Source organism: Chlorocebus sabaeus, chromosome 25 (assembly GCF_047675955.1).
Source record: "Chlorocebus sabaeus isolate Y175 chromosome 25, mChlSab1.0.hap1, whole genome shotgun sequence".
Lineage (NCBI taxonomy): Eukaryota > Metazoa > Chordata > Mammalia > Primates > Cercopithecidae > Chlorocebus > Chlorocebus sabaeus.
In genome coordinates this window covers 62242310-62261489 of record NC_132928.1, presented here as the reverse complement: position 1 = coordinate 62261489, position 19180 = coordinate 62242310, and the positions used below count along the sequence as shown (strand labels likewise).

The 19180-nt window shown below is 37.4% G+C and overlaps 1 protein-coding gene across 5 annotated transcripts in view; it reads left to right on the top strand.

Moving 5' to 3' along the window:
• The window catches only part of POU2F1 (POU class 2 homeobox 1), a 201115-nt gene that overhangs the window by 154527 nt on the left and 27408 nt on the right, over positions 1-19180 (top strand). For all 5 annotated transcript variants that reach the window (XM_007989659.3, XM_007989662.3, XM_073011818.1 and 2 more), the window contains 5 exons: positions 3188-3282; positions 8496-8669; positions 15245-15386; positions 16974-17113; positions 18185-18364. In XM_007989659.3, the coding sequence (XP_007987850.1) occupies positions 3188-3282; positions 8496-8669; positions 15245-15386; positions 16974-17113; positions 18185-18364 (731 nt within the window). The remainder of the gene's footprint in view (positions 1-3187; positions 3283-8495; positions 8670-15244; positions 15387-16973; positions 17114-18184; positions 18365-19180) is intronic.

Below are 19180 nucleotides of genomic sequence, written 5' to 3'. Positions count from 1 at the left end.
CTCATTTTATTTCAATTTTATTTGTCTCAAATTAAGATAGTAGAAATAATGAATGACTGTTCATTCTGATTTTTTGGTATTTGCAAAGGTATATATATGTTTTTAAACCCTCCCCCAACTTCCAGACTTTTATAAGATTGGGAAAATAGCACAGATAATTACTATGATTATATAACTGTAACTGTCTAGAATTTAATTTCAAGCAAGGGAAATCTAAGCCTTTTCCTCAACTGTTTTTCATGGGAAAATTCTTACTGACAGACTACTGAACTTTCATAATTTATTGGTGATCTTATTCTGCCCTATCTACTCTCACCACTAATTATGAAAATAATCAAAGAAATGTTCTTGGTTAGAAAACTGTTCATTTGAGTTTTGTTTGGGTTTTTGTTGTTTAGGTAAGGGAAGGTGGCAAGCATTGTTTCTTGTTTTTTGTTTTTTGTTTTTGAGACGAGTCGCTCTGTCACTCAGGCTGGAGTGCAGTGGCGTGATCTCGGCTCACCACAACCTCTGCCTCCAGGGTTAGAAGGATTCTCCTGCCTCAGCCTCCCGAGTAGCTGGGACTACAGGCGCCCGCCACCACACCTGACTAATTTTTTTGTATTTTTAGTAGAGACGGGGTTTCACTGTGTTAGCCAGGATGGTCTCCATCCCCTGACCTCGTGATCCACCTGCCTCAGCCTCCGAAAGTGCTGGGATTACAGGCGTGAGCCATGGCGCCTGGCCAAGCATTGATTTTTTAAAAGTTCTAAACCTCTATGGGCCCTTTCAGCCTTTTCAGCTGACCTTGTTTGGGGGTAAAACGTAAGGTTTGAATTTGTTTACATATCTGCTTTTGTCTCTTACAGATTAAACTAACTTTCATTGTTAAACTTTAAAGAAACTCCTATGTTGAAATAGCCTATGTTTAATAATGGGACTTCATTTCTGACCTTTGTGCTCTCTACTCTTTTTTTTTATTTTTATTTTTTTGAGAGGGAGTCTCATTTTTTCACCCAGGCTGGAGTGCAGTGACCCAGTCTTGTCTCACCGCCACCTCTGCCTCCTGGGTTCAAGCGATTCTCTTGCCTCACCTCCCAAGTAGCTGGGATTATAGGTGTGTGCCACCACCCCCGGCTAAATTTTGTATTTTTGGTGGAGATGGGTTTCACCATGTTGGCCAGGCTGGTCTTGAACTCCTGACCTCAAGTGATCTGCCCGCCTCGACCTCCCAAAGTGCTGGGATTACATGCATGAGCCACCACGCCTGGCCTTCTCTTTCATTTTTTATTATTGTTTTTGAATATTCTTTAGTCTTTAGCCTTTTCAAAACAGTTTTACTTAATTAGTTTTAATCGTTAACATAATACAGTTTTGTTTTTTTCTCTAGACTACCCTTCAGCATTTTACAAACCAGTAAAGTTTGATATTTTAATTAATTCACTCAAAAAATTAGTTGAGTGTCTGCTGTGTCATATAGTGCTCTAACAGTTAGGGATGTATTTTGAACAAGATGCAGGTTCTGCCCTCATTAAGAAACGTCAGCTAGTAAACATGTAAACAAATGGTTTAGATAACAATTAGTACTAGTCAGGTAGCAGATCATAATAATCTAGTAATGGTTAACCTAAAGAAGAATGGGCCTATGGTCTGGAAAAGCCTCTCTGGAGAAGCAATATTTGAATTGGGAACTGATGAGGAAGGATGAGGGGGAGGTTACCACACCTAGAATCTGAATGAAGAGTCTTGTAGGCAAAGGAATGTAAAACACCTGAGATGGGAACAGCTTGACCTGATCCAGGAAAAGAAAAGCCAGAGTAGCTGGAGTTGAGTGAGTCAAAGGAAGTGGTAGAAGTTGAGACATGAGAGCTAGACAGGGCCAGATACCTAGGGCTGCGTAGATTTTATTCTAATTCTAATATAAGGCCATGACAGCGTTTTAATTGGGAAATTATATGATTATAAAGATCACCCTAACTGTTATATGGAGATTGAACTATAGGGAGACACTTGGGGAAGCAGGATGGTCATTTAAACTTCCATAAGCCTGCCTTTTAAGAAATGTTTGTAGTAATATATACTGAATTTTATTTAATCATATTTGGTTCAATATGTATTTCACTTGCCCCAGGACCGGCAAAAGTCAGGGTTCTTTAGAAAAGTTCAAACCCATTTGATATATTTATCTTATTTGTGACCTACATTATGAAATAAATATTAGTATCTTTTGATAGCTTAAATTTAGGCAGTGCTTAGTTACTTATAAATAAATGACAAATTATGTGGCTAATCTCTGGCAGGCTTAAGTGTTCTGGCTGTTGTCCTACATATTCCAACATTTAATATATCCAAATTTAGTAACCTAAGGAAATCATAATTAGGAAGGTATTGCCTCAGATAATCTTATCACATGTTAAAAAAAATGGTAAAATCCCTTTTGTTTGGTGTGCTTTGTTGAATACTTTCTACCATTGCTGTTATCACAGCAAACATAATCTTGTATTTAGTATTTTAGCAACAGCATTTTATCTGAAACTCTGTGGGTTAAATCCTTAAATACAGACATTCTGGGTTGGTCCTCTATCAGGTTCTGAAAATAAAAAGCCATGTATTCGAGTAATTGAGCATCTTCTACAAACAGAGTTTGTATTTCTCCTTTGAATGTCAGTTTGTCATCATGAAGCATTGGTGGCATTACATTATCAGTTGTTTGAAACTAAGATAGTTCAGTGTTAGTGCAGATATTAATAGAATATTTTACATTTCAACTTTATTATCACCAACAGACAAATGTTTGATAAAGAGAACTTGAAATGCTGCTTTTCCTCTGGCCCAACATATGCTGGCAGTTTCTAATGGATTCTAGGTTAAGAAGTTGAGCTCTTTTTGGAATTTCCAACTCTTTCTATCTAGAGTAGTTTTTTACTTTCATCCTACTCTTTCCTAAAATAAAGGATTGACCTATCACAGAGCTTATTCGGATTATGCTAAAGACATACCAGTTTTAATTTAATGTTCTATATCTTCTCTTCCAAATTGTAAAACAAGATTGAATGTAAGGCAAATAAGATAAATAAGAGTTTTGATACCAGTAACACTACCAGAGATCAACTGAAAATTTTCAGCTCATTTTCTAATTCTTTCTTTCTTTTGCCATGTGTTCAAAGAAATCTTTAATGTTTCTGGATAACATGTTTTTCTTCTACAGGTCTCCTGCAAGCGCAAAATCTTCTAACGCAACTACCTCAGCAAAGCCAAGCCAACCTCCTACAGTCGCAACCAAGCATCACCCTCACCTCCCAGGTCAGTTTTCTTCTATGGGGGCCGCTTTCTGTTATCATGTTGTTTGGGGAGACTTTTGGACTTTTAATTTTTTTAAAACCTAATAAATCTAATAATTCAGTCTTTGAAAACTGACCAGAAAATCAAAGCTAGGCTTAATCAGCTTAATAAAGCAATGCCAGCAAATCAATATAGTCTTTGAAAATCTTCAGAGTTTCTATTTTCATCTATGTTCATAAAGAGTAACTGTGTTAGCAGTAAATGAGTAATGAGTTGTAGCCATGTGACATCTCCCCTCACCATACTTGGCAGTAGATATTACCACTTAAACTGGAAACCTAGTTAGCCTCAGTTAAAATCCATTGTTAACCCTTTACTCTTTCTCAGAAACTGCAAAGAAATTTTGATCTCTGTATTTTCTTTTTTCTCAATGCTTTTATGGCTCTTTAGCTCATTTCTACTAGACCATATAAACACTATAATTATATAAAAACAAATCTTAGGCATAAAGAGGTTTAAATTATAGACCTAGTTCCACTTCTTATCTAGCTGTTGCTTTGAACATGTCATTTTACCTCTCTGGACCTCAGTCTTCTCATCTATAAATTAGGTGACTGGACTGGCTGATCCTGAATTTCCTAGCTCGGACTTTCTTTGTCTGCAGTATGAAAGTTATCACTTAATACTAACACATTACCAAATGTGACAGAATTCAGCATCCATTTATGATAAGAACTCTTGCAAACTAGATATAGAGGGTAACTTTCTTAACCTGGTATACAGCATGTACAAAAAAAAAGAAAAAAAAACCAGTATCATACTTAACGAAAAACTGAATACTTTCCCCTAAGATCAGAAACAAGACACAGTGACCAGTTGCCGCTTTTATTCCACATTATAAAAGGTGCTAGTAATGCAGTAAGACAATAAAATGAAATATTAATAAATGACATAGATTAGAAAGGAAGAAGTAAAACTGTCTGAGTTGCTAGATGACATGATTGTTTATTTAGAAAATCCTAAGGAATCTACCAAAAAAAGCTACTGGAATAAGTGAGCTTAGCAAGTATGATACGAAGTCAATATATAAAAATCATTTACATTTCGATACACTAGCAGTGAGCATTTGGAAATTGAAATTTAGAAAAAGAAATTTACAGTACTTAGGAATAAACTTAACAAAATATTTGTAAGGCTTATACGTTGAAAACTGTAGAACATTACTGCATAAAATTAAAGGCCTATAAAATAGAAAGAAGTAATGTGTTCATGAATCAGAAGACTTAAGTTGTTAAAATGTTAGGTTTTCCCAAATTGACCTCTAGATTTAACACAGACTCAACCAATACCTAGCAGCCTTTTTTTGTAGAAATTTGCATACTGTTTCTAACATTTGTATAGAACTGTAGAAAACACAGAATAACCAAACGACTTTGAGAAGAAAATTGAAGGACTACCTGATGTCAAGAATAATTATAAAACTCCAGTAATGAAGACAGTGTAATACTGGCATATGGATAGAAATAGAGACCAGTGGAACAGAATAGAAGGTCCAGTAGACCCACACGTATATGGCCAACTGATTTACCAAAGGTACCAAAGAATTTCAGTGGGAAAAAAAAAAGTCATTTTAAAAAATGCTGCAGAAACAATGGGGGGCGGTGGGAAACCTTGACTATTATTTCACACCATATACAAAGATTTGTTTGATGGGTTGTAGACCTAAACTTACAGAAAACACTTGGAAAAAAATCTTTATGTCCTTGCCTAACCCAAGGGTTTCTTAAATAGGACACAAAAAGCACCATAAAATAAAAAACTGATAAATTTAATTTCATAAAAATTAAAAGCTTGTCTCAAGTGAATGAAAAGAAGACCACAGATGGGGAGAAAATATTTTTATGAAACATATCTGATAAAAGATTTGTGTTCAGAATGTCTAAAGAACTCATTCAAGTTACTAAGACAATCTAGGGAACGGGCAGCAAAAAAATTGGAGATACCTCACCAAAGAAGATATGTGAATGTCCAGCAGGCATATGAAAAGATGCTCAAAAACCGTTAGTCATCAGGAAAATTTAAATGAAATATCACTACACACTCACTAGAATAAGCAAAATTTAAAAGGCTATGACAAAACGAAGTGTTGGCAAGAAGATAAAGCAACTAGAGTTCTCATGCATTGCTTAGTGGTGTTGCAAAATGGTACACACAACTTTGGAAATTATTTTGGCAGTGTCTTTTTTTGGGGGTGAGGGGGAGGCAAGGTCTTACTCTGTCACCCAGGCTGGAGTGCAGTGGCACAATCACAGCCCACTCTAGCAGCGTGACCTCCTAAGCTCGAGTGATCTTCCTACATCAGCCTCCTGAGTAACTGGGACTACAGGCGTGCACCACCACACCCAGCTATTTTTTGTAGAGGTGAGGTTTTGCCATGTTGCCTAGGCTGGTCTTGAACTCCTGGGCTCAAGCAATCTGCCTGTCTTTCTTGCCCTCCCAAAGGGTTGAGATGACAGGTGTGAGCCACTGCACCAGGCTGGCAGTATCTTATAAAATTAAATGTCCGTGTACCTCGTGACCCAGCAGTTCTATCCCTAGAAATGAAAGCATACGTCCACACAAAGACTTGTACGTGAATGTTTATAGCAGCTTTATTCACCTCGAACTGGAAACAACCTAAATATACATCAGCTGGTGACTAGGTAACATAAGCTTTATGCATATCCATATGATGGAATGCTACTTAGCAATAAAAAAAAAAAGTGCTTCTGATACATGCAGCTCCTGTGAATCTCAAAAGCATTATACTACATGAAAGAAGACATAAAAGACTGCATAGAGTATGATTCAATGCACATGGCGTTTTAGAAAACACAAAAGTAAGGTACATAAAACATATTAGTGGTTGCCAAGGACTGGGGGCTAATGATGGGGATTAACTACAAAGGGAACAAGGGAACTTTTGGGAGTGATGAGAATATTCTGTATCTACTACTATCTATACAGTAACTGCTACTACAATTAGTAGCAGTTGTATGACTGTATGTAGAGAGTGAGGTTGGGGTTTTTGAAAAAAGTCTATACCAGAGACTCCTTCCTGGCCTGCATGCTCTGCATATGGTGGCAGGGCTGTTGTGGCTTCATCCTGACTGCTGCTCACGGAATTCTACTCTGCCATTTCTAGATCTGGCCCAGTCCAGCCTGAGGTTTCTGGAGTTGGGGTAACTTATCTGTAACCACCCCATCTAAAGGTACCCAAGCTATTTTTAGTCCTTTATTATTTGAGAATGGGGCTACTTCAACCCCGGAGATGAAGTAACAATGTGATAGTTAAGACTCACCTCTAACTGTCAACCAGTTTCGCTGTGAGAAGTGTACAGCCACATGGGAGTCTACTATGGTTGGTGGTGGTTTTGGGTACTCCAGAATGGTCAGGTTGAAGATTACGCAGTGTCAGCATAACATAGAAATGAACTTTGTTGTTGTCATTGAAACAGGATGATAAGAGAGGAACTTAACTCCAGTTGTCGCCTGTGTAATGCTTATTCTGTAGTTTTCTGGGACAGTTAGTTCTTTTGGAGGAAGCCTTGACTCATAAGGTAAAGGTCAGGGTTATATAACTCATCTCAATTTGAAGAAGAAAAATTCACAGCCACAGACTTTATCTGTAATCCTGGTTTATAATCGCTCACCTGGGCTACTGTTCACAGGAGGGGTCAACTGAGCAACTAAGATGCAGTGAGGCAGCATCTCCCGCTAGTGAGGTGTGTTCCACTCAGGGCTTGTGAATAGAACAGAATAACCTTATGTTTGTGTGATAAGAAACTTGAGTATTTTCTTTTTAAAAAGAGACTATATCCTCATGTCCCAAAATAAACTATACATGGATTTAAATAATCAAATATTCAACAACACATAGAAGAAGCTAGCAGATTATAAGGAATTTTATCAATGTTAGAAATAAGTGAAGCTTTCTCAGATTTGAAGTAACAGGATATATTAGAAAGGAAAATTAAAAGCTAACCCAAATGACAATTTAAAGGTTTATGTACACTGAAAAATAAAAGAGAGAAAGCAAATTGGAAAAAGCGTTTGTGTTAATATGACAAAGCTTACTCTATAAAATGTGAGGATCTCTCTAAGGATAAGGATGAGAATAAGGGTATCATTAATATATAAATTGGTTAAGGACATAAATCCAATTCACATCCAAGGAAATACAGATAACAGTTGACACATGGGAAAATTTTGACATTGAGTAGTAAGAGAAATGCAAATTAAAGCAGCAGGGAACTACCATTTACTTCTTGAATTAGCAAAACATTTTTTTAAACTGCTAACCAAGTCATGTGGAAGAGTGTTGCAAAGTGGGAACCAACCTTATGATATGTATCAAAAGCCGTGAAATTGTTTATCTAGTTGCCAGAAAAGCCCTTGAGAATTTATCTTAAAAGAACTAATTACACACATAGGTGGAAAAAATAACTAATATGCATAAAGTTTTTCATTGTGTTATCTATGTTAGTGAAAACATGAAAACTGTCTAGCGATTAAGAACTGGTTAAGTAAATTATCAGAGTATTGCCTTAGTTTTTAAAAAGGATAATTATGAAGACTGAAATACTATAGAAAAAAGTTAAAACAGTCTTAAATGAGAAAAGCAGAGAGTAAAATTATGTATACCATAATTACAGTGAAGGTTTAAAAATACAGGTCCTTGGGGAAAAAACTGGAACAGATATACAAAAGTGAAACCTGTTATATTTAAACTACAGGTGGTTTACTTTTCCACCTTAAAATAGTTTTAATGATCTTGAATACTATTTTTATAATACTGTGTCACAGGTTGGAGATGTAATAGTGATAAACAAGACTACTGCTTTGGCAGTTGAAGTGCTAGACTTATGAAATAGATTTTTTGAAATAAAGAGTAATTTATTAAAAGACATAAGATATATGCCTTCAGACCATTTGAAAACCCAGTTATAATAGATTTCGTTTTTGTGTATTCATGTTTTTTCTATAGAATTACGTGCTTAACCTTACTTGTAATTACCGCATACGTAGTTTCACTGTCTGCTTTGCTCACTGAACATTATGTTGTACATTCTGTAGTGTTACATGGTCTTCATTGTTCTCCATAAATGTGGCTGTTTCCTTCAATTGTTTACTTGGAGTAAGCCTAAATATCTCTTCACATGTTTTTCCTCATTGTTTTATTCTTTCTCTAACAGCCAGCAACCCCAACACGCACAATAGCAGCAACCCCAATTCAGACACTTCCACAGAGCCAGTCAACACCAAAGCGAATTGATACTCCCAGCTTGGAGGAGCCCAGTGACCTTGAGGAGCTTGAGCAGTTTGCCAAGACCTTCAAACAAAGACGAATCAAACTTGGATTCACTCAGGTAGGGTGAATTGGCCTTACATTGATTGCCCTCCTTGGCCGGGTCCAAATTCGGTTGGCTCTCTGTATTCATGGATTCCACATCTGTGGATTCAACCAGTCTAAAATATTTGGGGCAGGGGATGAAAAAGGATGGGCATGTCTGTACTGAACATGTGTAGACTTTTTTCCTTGCCATTATTTCCTAAGCAATACAATGATTTACATAGTGTTTATATATTATTATAAGTAACCTAGAGATGATTTAAGGTGTATGGGAGGATACACATATGTTATATAAAAATATGCATTTTATAATTTTGAGTACTTGAGCATCAGTGGATTTTGGTATCCAAGGGAGGTCCCGAAACCAATCCGCTGTGCATACCGAGGGACAACTGTATTTGCTTTACATGTCCAAAGAGGCGTCTAAGATACAATATATTCCTCAGCCATGTTGTTTTTTGGTTTTAAACTGTACCTTTTTGTTAGCCTTTTGCTGCATTTTTAATGTATGGTTTAATATTAGTCTAGAAGCTTTATGATTCCTTTCAGAACACAGGCCTCTGAAATCATAATTATATCAGTAAATTGTGAAGAGTTTAAAAGATTATGTTGGAGGATATTTTGACTATACTGAGGATTTTGTTATTGAAGAATATCTGGTAGTAGACCTTAGTGCTTCATATGTAAGATGAAGACCTTAGTGCTTCATATGTAAGATGAAGAGAGAGTAAAGATTACAGGGTGTATTTTAGTAGCTAAAAGGGGGAAAGTTTAGAAGGCTTATTTAAAAACAGTTTTTTGTAGTGGGTTGCAGTAGCTCTCATCTGTAATCCCAGCACTTTGGGAGACTGAGGTGGGAGGATTGCTTGAGCCAGGAGATGGAGACCAGCCTGGTCTCTGGTGGGACCCTGTCTCTCCAAAAAGTAAATAAAAAATTTAACTGGGTGTGGTGGCACATGCCTGTAGTCCAAGCTATCAGGAGGCTGAGGTGGGAGGATTGCTTGAACCTGGGAGGTCGAGGCTGCAGTGAGCCATTATTGCTCCATTGCACTCCAGCCTGGGTGACAGAGCAAAACACTGTCTCTTAAAAGATAAAAATTAATAAAAATTAAAAATAAAAATAACTTTTTGGAAGAGAAAGGGTGATGAAGACAGGCATGCAGGCACAGGCACACACACTCTCTAAGCCTATGCTAAAACCAGTTAATCAAGCAAGAATCTATAGAAGATGAAAACCCCAAATTAGCCAATATCCAAATTAATTTTCTACAATTTGTCAGCTAACCGAGGACTTTTAAAGAAGAGTGAATATATTTAATAAATTATTTAAACAGTTGTCTGGATACATGGCATTTTTGTTTGTTCTAAGCACTACCACTGACTCTTTGATTAACCTGTCATAAATAATACATTTTTTTTAGAGACAGGGTCTCACTATGTTGGCCAGGTTGGTCTTGAACTCTTGGCCTCAAGCAACCCTCCTGCCTTGGCCTCCCAAAGTGCTAGGATTACAGGTGTGAGCCACTGTGCCCAGCCTGTAAATAATAATTTTAAAGCAGGAAAAGAATTAAAATGAATGAAATTTATGTAAAATGGTATAAGATCATTAGGTTAAAAAAAAAAAAGCGGAAGTATGGATTAGATTGGGTGCTTTTATGGAATCAGGAAAAATCTGATATTTTCTTTCCAGGGAATATAATTACTATTTGAAGTGTTTAAGCCACTACTTAAATATTACTCAAATTACTTTGTGTTGAAAGTACAGTAATGCTCCACCTGGCCTGGAAGGTCAAAATCCAAGGATAGCATCCTGCATGTACTATGGGTGTTTTTAAGAACACATTTATATATATCTTTATATATATTCTTTTTTTTTTTTTTTTTTTTTTTTTTGAGACAGGGCCTCGATCTGTCACCCAGGCTGGAATACAGTGTCATGATCACGGCTCACTGCAGCCTTAACCTCCAGGGGTCAAGGGATTCTCCCGCTTCCATCTCCTGAGTAGCTGGGACTCAGGCACACCATCACACCCAGCTAATTTTTGTATTTTTTGTAGAGATGAGGTTTTGTCATGTTGCCCAGGCTGGTCTCAAACTCCTGGGCTCAACCAAATCCATCCACGTCAGCTTCCCAAAGTGCTGAGATTACAGGTGTGAGCCACCACGCCCAGCCCAGGCTTATATTTCTTTGGGAATTCATTTTTGCTCAAAGAAATCAGTTGTGTTTGAGAATATAAAATGATTTTTAAAATAGGCATGATTTTAGAGGAAATACAGTTACATTTGTGAGGAGTTTTGAGTTATGAAGAAGCAAATTTTCCAGAAACATTTTAATCCTTTCAAAGCATCTTAAATGATCTGACTTGTTTTAAAAAGAAAGCTAGGCCACGCACAGTGACTTACACCTGTAATCCCAGCACTTTGGGAGGCCGAGGCAGGTGGATCACCTGAGGTCAGGAGTTCAAGACCAGCCTGCCAACATGGCGAAACCCCATCTCTACTAAAAAATACAAAAATTAGCCAGACGTGATGGCGGATGCCTGTAATCCCAGATAATCAGGAGGCTGAGGCAGGGAGAATTGCTTCAACCTGGGAGGTAGAGATTACAGTGAGCCGAGATCACACCACTGCACTCTAGCCTGGGTGACAGAGCGAGACTCTGTCTCAAAAAAAAAAAGAAAGCTAAACATAAAACTAGATTGATATGAGTAAGTTAGGACGCTGAAATAAGTATACAGTTAGCATATTTAGCAGTGCCTCAAGGTTTGAACTATCAGCATAGTATACTCTCGGGTTCCCTGAGAGATTGTTGTCTAAGTGATATGCCAAAGATGTTAAGGCTTTTAAAAATCTTTAGCTTTTACTCAAATAGTGGTTTGCCTTTCTGCATTTGATCCAGCATATTGCCAGTGTTATGTTTTTCTCTGCCTCCGCACATCCCTCCAGGTAAAGGAGCTTCCCTATGGTCTGGTGTTTTGTTTTATGGTTTTATCCTATTTTTTGGCATGACCATTCCTTATTTTTCAAAATGACTTTGAGACAGCAGTGGCAGTGGTTCACAAACTTGGACTATGTGGGTTAAAGTACATACTACTGCTGCAGAATGGAAAATCAGTCTATCAACTTCTGTTTGTGAGTCAGATACTTTAATTTTAGTTATTTGAAGGTTGTTCTGTGTCCAATTTATTTATGTACACACACAAAGAGAAAGTTTTAGCCATTAAAGTTATTTACTGAAATAAAAAAGCTCTATTCTCTGTGTAAGTATGCATATTATTAGATGTTTTAAACAGTTATTTTCTAATTACATAATTGCTTATTAAAGGATTACCATGGCTGTCTTTGCATAGTTAGAAAGCGTGTTATAGTATAATACATTTATCACATGTGATACATTCATTATTTACCAGTCCCAGTTTTTGTTCCTTTTTTGTTTTGTTCTTTTTAAAAATATCAAAGGGATATAATATAGTTAAGATTGTGTATTAATCGACCACTTAAAACGTTTACTTTTGTGAGTGACAACCCAAGATGGTTGTGAGTTGGATTGTCATGAAAGCATTAAACCAAGCCTGTACCAAATTAATGAAAATTAGTATGTTAACTGAGGAGCCTGTTGCTTTTTATTCAATTAAGCAATTTAAATGTGAAATAAAACATATTATTAATAAATGATAAAGTGAGTTTATTATCATGGTTCTAGTTAGTTATGGCATAGCTTTATTTCCAGCCACCACCTTAAGGTATCAATTCTTATAATTACTGTCATGATTTTTTAATATATATTTTATTTACTTTTTTTTTTTAGAGAGAGGGTATCACTCTGTTGGCTCTGGCTGGAGTGCAGTGGCACAATTATATCTCACTGCAGCCTCAAACTTCTGGGGTCAAGTGATCCTCCCACCTCAACCTTCCAAGTAGCTGGGACTACAGACACACGCACCACACCCAACTAATATTTTTGTGTTTGGTAGAGATGGGGTCTTGTGTTTCCTAGGCTGTTGATTTATTTTTTATTTGTTAAATTGTTACTTTTATATACTTTTATAATAAGATAGAAGTTTGTGAAAAATTATAGCTTAAAATGGGGTTTTAAAAATACGTTATTTTTTTAACCCAACTAGCACCTGTTGTGCCAGAAAACGCTTATTGCCATATAACGGCTATATAAGTTCTTATACTCAAAGAATTACAAGGTTTAATTGGCACCAGCTATAATCTAAACAAGGTGACCATGACATGAATATATGTGATACACAATGCATAAGTTCAGTGCTTGACATATAGTAGGCACTTAGTGAATATTTGATTGAAGTAACATTTTATTTTATTTTCTTCTATTTATTTTTTTGAGAGAGTCTCACTCTGTCACCCAGGCTGGAGTGCAGTAGCCTGATCTCAGCTCACTGCAACCTCCGCCTTCCAGGTTTCAAGCAGTTCTCATGCCTTATCCTCCTGAGTAGCTGGGATTACAGGGGTGTGCCACCACACCCGACTAATTTTTGTATTTTTGGTAGAAACGGGTTTCGCCATGTTGGCCAGGCTGGTCTTGAACTCCTGACCTCAAGTAATCCACCTGCCTTGGCCTCTTAAAGTGCTGGGATTACGGGTGTGAGCCACTGTGCCCTGCCTGAATGAAGTAACATTTAATAAAAATACAGCGATATAAGTATAGATAAACATAATCATCTATATCTTTAGACATATTTGTATACAGTATAATGGATAGCACTTATGCCCTGCTCACCACTAATTCTGGTTCTTTCCATTTTACTGTAATTGGAAGGAAATTAATAAACAGTCTACTTCAGTATGTTCAGAACTGTCATTAAAACTTTCTGTGACTATGGGATGTTCTGTATTTGTGTTGTCCAGTACAATAGCCACTGTCTACTTATGGCTATTGAGCACTTGGAAGGGCTAGTGGTGCTGAGGAACTGAATTTTTAATTTATTGGATTTTAATTAATTTAAATAGCCCCATGTGGCTGGTGGCTATATGGGAAGGCAGAGGATATCAGTCACTTGAAGTTCAGGTATTCTGTGTGCCTCATTTTGTCTTACATTTCAATATTTCTCACTGTTAAACTTTTTGTCAGAAGTAGCTCACCAAAAAGAAAATGGGGTTTTAAAATTATGTTATTTTTTGTAACCCAACTACCACCTAATGTAGGTGCTAATAAAAAATGTAGTATTCAAAAGATGGATTAGGGGTAGGGAGGAATCAAAGGACTGGGATAATCCCAGTTCAAAATAAGTGTTGCCGGGATAGTTGAGAGTTGGCTGTCTCATAGTAGGATTAGTTGTATAGTACTTTGGACCAGAAATAATGTTGCCTTTCTGCCCTGTCACTAAACTAATTGAAATGAATGGGTGAATCATTTAAACTCCGTGAGCTTCTGTTTCCTGTATATAAAGTAACTATTAAGATACCCTTTTTTTCCAGCTTGAACAAGAGAGATTCAGCAAGAAGAAAAGCTCTGTATACATTTCAAAGGTTATAGGCTTATAGAGAAAGACATCTTTTGTAATATATTCAGGGCATCATTGTTCTATTGCTGTAAGGTTACCAAGTTTCCAGTGCCCATGAAGGTTTGACTAAATGGGTCAAACCTCTCTACTGTGAATTTCTATTTCTATGATGGTTACAAAAGTAGTCTTTTAGAATACCTGTTTTTTGTAACTAACTTTGAAATCCAAACTAGAAGTGAAAATAGATTCTTTTTTTCACTGCTTCCAGAAATACTTGATAGGGAAAAGAAGAAAGAGATGATTTCTAATTTTTTAACTGATTTTTGGGAAGTTTGGTTAGTTCACGAATATCTTGGGTTATCTAGAGAGTTATACATAATATCTGTAGGTGATACAGATAAATTTATTTTTCTTTTTATTAATTTTTTTTCTTTTTTTGAGACAGGGTCTCGCTCTGTCACCCAGACTGGAGTGCAGTGGCACGATAACAGCTTGCTACAGCCTTGACCTCCTGGGCTCAAACGATCCTTCCACCTCAGCCTCCCAAATGGCTAGGACTATAGGCACAAGCCACCACGCCTGGCTGATATTTGTATTTTTTTTTTTTTTTTTTTTTTTTAATAGATGTTTTGCCACGTTCCCCAGGCTGGTCTGGAAATCCTGGGCTCAAGTAATCCACCCATGTAGGCCTAGGCCTCCCAAAATGCTGGGATTAAAGGTGTGAGCCGCTGCGCCCAGACCAGATAAATACATTTTTAAAGATTACTTAAATCACTTTGGTTGTATCATTTAAGGGGCTTGTTAGATTATTAGCACTATTTTTGATACCTAGTTGAAATTTTGGTATCTCCATGATTACATAGGGTAGCAAGAAGAGATTCAAAATGGGAAAGTATGTGGGACAGTATTGAACATTATAATGATCAGGCCTGACAGAGTCCTCACAGTAACACGGTGACTGGCTTAGGAATGGAGTTTATGTGGAACCCCGTAAGTGGAATAATTATTGACTCTTTGTCTAAAGCAGTTACTGGAGCAACACCCCAGAGTGAAGGCTTTAAGCATTGGTGAGATGACTCTGTCTTTCCTCTCTTCTTCTCCTGCTCTGTATTGTGTGTAGGGTGATGTTGGGCTCGCTATGGGGAAACTATATGGAAATGACTTCAGCCAAACTACCATCTCTCGCTTTGAAGCCTTGAACCTCAGCTTTAAGAACATGTGCAAGTTGAAGCCACTTTTAGAGAAGTGGCTAAATGATGCAGGTAAGTGACTGTATAAGACATTTCTTTGTCATTCATTGAAATTTTACAGGGGGATTGTTATATAAATTGGGGTTTATATTTCTTACTCTATTTTTGTTATTACAGAACCTTGAAGCTTACTAATCCTGGGAGGATCATTATGAATTATGGTGATATAAATCAGAAAGCTGATTCATTTAAATATTCTAGTAATTACAGTGTAAATAATTAGCAATAATTTTTAGCCTGAAATACTTCTTGTATTTGAGCCAGGAAAGGAACACACACACACACACACACACACACACACACACACACACAGTTGAAGGAATAGGATAAGAAGGCTTTTGTATTTAGGTAAGCTTGAAGTAGAAGCTTATTGTGTCTTCCTTGATGAATTATCATAGAACTTGTTCTTGCAATATTTCTGCTTTTGTTATTTCAGATGACCACACATATCATTCAGAAAAGTTAGACTACTAGCTTAGTCTTAAGTTTTTTTGTTTTGAGAGTTCCTTTTGGAAAATTGGAATTTTGAGTCACAGTATCATAGACTATGAAATCTGTAGGAGTCATATAGATCCCTTAAACTATGGTTCTTATTGTAGATATGAACAAAAATTAGGCCTTTGGAAAAGACAAACCTGAAACACGCATCCTTGGACAGTTTTATTCAGTAGCTGTGGGTGAGGCCTAGGCATCTGTTTCCAGAGTCCACAGATAAGAACCACTGGTTTACTCCTTCCATCTTATTTTACATGTAGCAGAAACAAACTCAGTTGTGTATGACATGCCCAAGGTTATTAAACTGTGAAATTACAGAACCCTGTGATTTAACTTCAGAGAATTTATAAATATTTCATTTGTTTCTTTTCTTTTTACCCTAGATTATACCAATAAAATGAGAGGCCATTTACAAGATAAATATTAAACGTTCAGTAATTTCCAAGAAACTTTCTTTTTTTTATCCCCAGAACTTATAAACAAACAGAACTGGAGACATAGAGCTGAGTTTAAGGATAGAAATAGTAAACCTCTTTTTTCTCAGAAACAGAAATCCAAAAGTAGTGATAATATTGTCAACATCCTAGGACAAAGAATGCCAATAAGGGCAGCAGAAATATCCATGGTAGTAAATATATATTTTTTGTGGGGGGGTGGGCGGGGGAACAGGTAGAGGGAGCCATGGTCTCACTGTGTTGCCCAGGCTGGAGTGCAGTGACATGATCTCAGCTCACTGCAACCTCCGCCTCCCAGATTCAAGTGATTCTCCTGCCTCGGCCTCCCAAGTAACTGGGACCACCGGTGCACGCCACCATGCCCAGCTAATTTTTGTATTTTTGATAGAGATGGGGTTTCACCACGTTAGCCAGGCTGGTCTTGAACTCCTGACCTCAAGTGATCCTCCCGCCTCAGCCTCCCAAAGTGCTGGGTTTACAGGTGTGAACCACTGTGCCCGGCCAATAAGCAATATTGTAATGTAGGTTATGTGAAAACCTTTTCATACTTGCATGTACCTTATTTTGTTAGTTTTGTTAATATGCATATTGTGCATATGAATCACTGTGCTCAGCTAATTTTATTTCTGTATTTTCTTCATTCTTACAGAGAACCTCTCATCTGATTCGTCCCTTTCCAGCCCAAGTGCCCTGAATTCTCCAGGAATTGAGGGCTTGAGCCGTAGGAGGAAGAAACGCACCAGCATAGAGACCAACATCCGTGTGGCCTTAGAGAAGAGTTTCTTGGAGGTCAGTGAGGATTTTACTTTTCTGTATGTGGGATTGTCTGTGTGGTACTTAACATTAGTACTTAGTAGAAACTGTAGGTGGTAAAAGATGACATGTCAGCCTCTGCCCTTATGGATGATTATAAATAGGTGAAGTAAGTAAGTTACTAACATAGGAGACAGAACCAGAGTTCTGCAGGGTTCAGGAGACACCAGAATCACATCCATGAGAGCGCTCAGTCTGAGAGAGGTGGCAGCTAACATAGGATACATAGGAATTAATTCCACAGACTACAAAAGGTGGGGGGAAAGTACTTTAGTGGAGGAAACACATGAGTATTTCCCCCTCAGAGTGGGGGAGAAACACTGAAGTGAGGGAAACCATAGGGTGTATCAGGAGACACTCTAGTAGATTGGTTGGTTAAATTATAGTGTCTGTATGCCTGGAATAGTAGTTTGGGATTGGAACACTAGAGACTTTGAGTGTTAGGCTATGGAGCTTAAATTAATGCAAGAGATATTTGGCAATTTTTTTTTTTTTTAGCCAGGTAATATCATAACAAAGCTTTTAAGAAAATTTTGACTTCTCTAATTCAGAAAAGACTTGAGCACATTGGGAGAACACTGAATTAGGAATTTTTATCAGCTCTGCCCCTGATTGGGCAAATCACATGATTTCTTTAAGCTGAAGGTCCTTCATCTGTGAAACACCTGCCTTTCCTACTGTGAGGTCCAAATTAGATAGCGTGAAACATGGAGAAAGGTTAAATTCCTACTAATACATATGGTTGTACTGGTATTTTGTTAATTTCATTCACAATTAATACATCTTAAAAATGAAAAACTATAGATAGTCAAGGATAACTTATTCTAAGTTAATATGAATAAGTTTAGTAGGCGTATGTTCATTAGAACTTTTATCTACAGAATCTCTTTGTTGAAAGTGGCCCAATATGGATGGTCGTATGTGTCCCAGCTTCATTTTCTAACCTGTCCCTCCTCATTTTTTATTTATATACGGATGTGATTATGCCAGTAGTTCAAAAAGTTATTCCAAAGGATAGTTATTCCAAAGGATTTTTTCACCCTGCAGAATCAAAAGCCTACCTCGGAAGAGATCACTATGATTGCTGATCAGCTCAATATGGAAAAAGAGGTGATTCGTGTTTGGTTCTGTAACCGCCGCCAGAAAGAAAAAAGAATAAACCCACCAAGCAGTGGTGGGACCAGCAGCTCACCTATCAAAGCAATTTTCCCCAGCCCAACTTCACTGGTAAGAATAAAAAAATGCAAGCTCAAGGGCTAATTTTCACAATTTTACAAATGACCTGTTAAATCAGTTTATTTCATAATAGTAATTTAATGAATAAATACATCAAGTAAATGCATATAAATTTATATTTTAGACATTATCAAGGTAATGAAATTCTCATGCTCGCATGCGCGCTCTCTCTCTCTCTGCTGAGGTCACTGGTCTTGAGGTGCCCCTGCATGGAGGGTGAAATCTCATGTTGTTATTAACCCAAGAACTTCTTGGTCTATCTTATTTTTTATTTATTTTTCTATTTATTGTATTGTATTGTATTGAGACAGAGTCTTACTCCATCACCCAGGCTGGAGTATGATGGTACCATCTCGGCTCACTGCAACCTCTGCCTCTTGGGTTCAAGTGATTCTTGTACCTCAGCCTCCCGAGTAACTGCGATTACAGATGTACCCCACAGATGTACCACCATTCCTGGCTAATTTTTTGTACTTTTGATAGAAGCAGGGTTTCACCATGTTGGCCAGGCTGGTCTTGAACTCCAGACCTCAAGTGATCCACCGCCTCGGCCTCAGCCTCCCAAAGTGCTGGGATTACAGGTGTGAGCTACCATTCCCAGTCTATCTTTTTTTTTTTTTTTTTTTTGAGACAGAGTTTCACTCTTGTTGTCCAGGCTGCAGTACAATGGTACGATCTCAATTCACTGCAACCTCTGCCTCCTGAGTTCAAAAGATTCTCCTGCCTCAGCCTCCCAATGTAGCTGGGATTACAGGCACCCGCCACAAGGCCCAGCTAATTTTTTTGTATTTTTAGTTGAGACCGGGG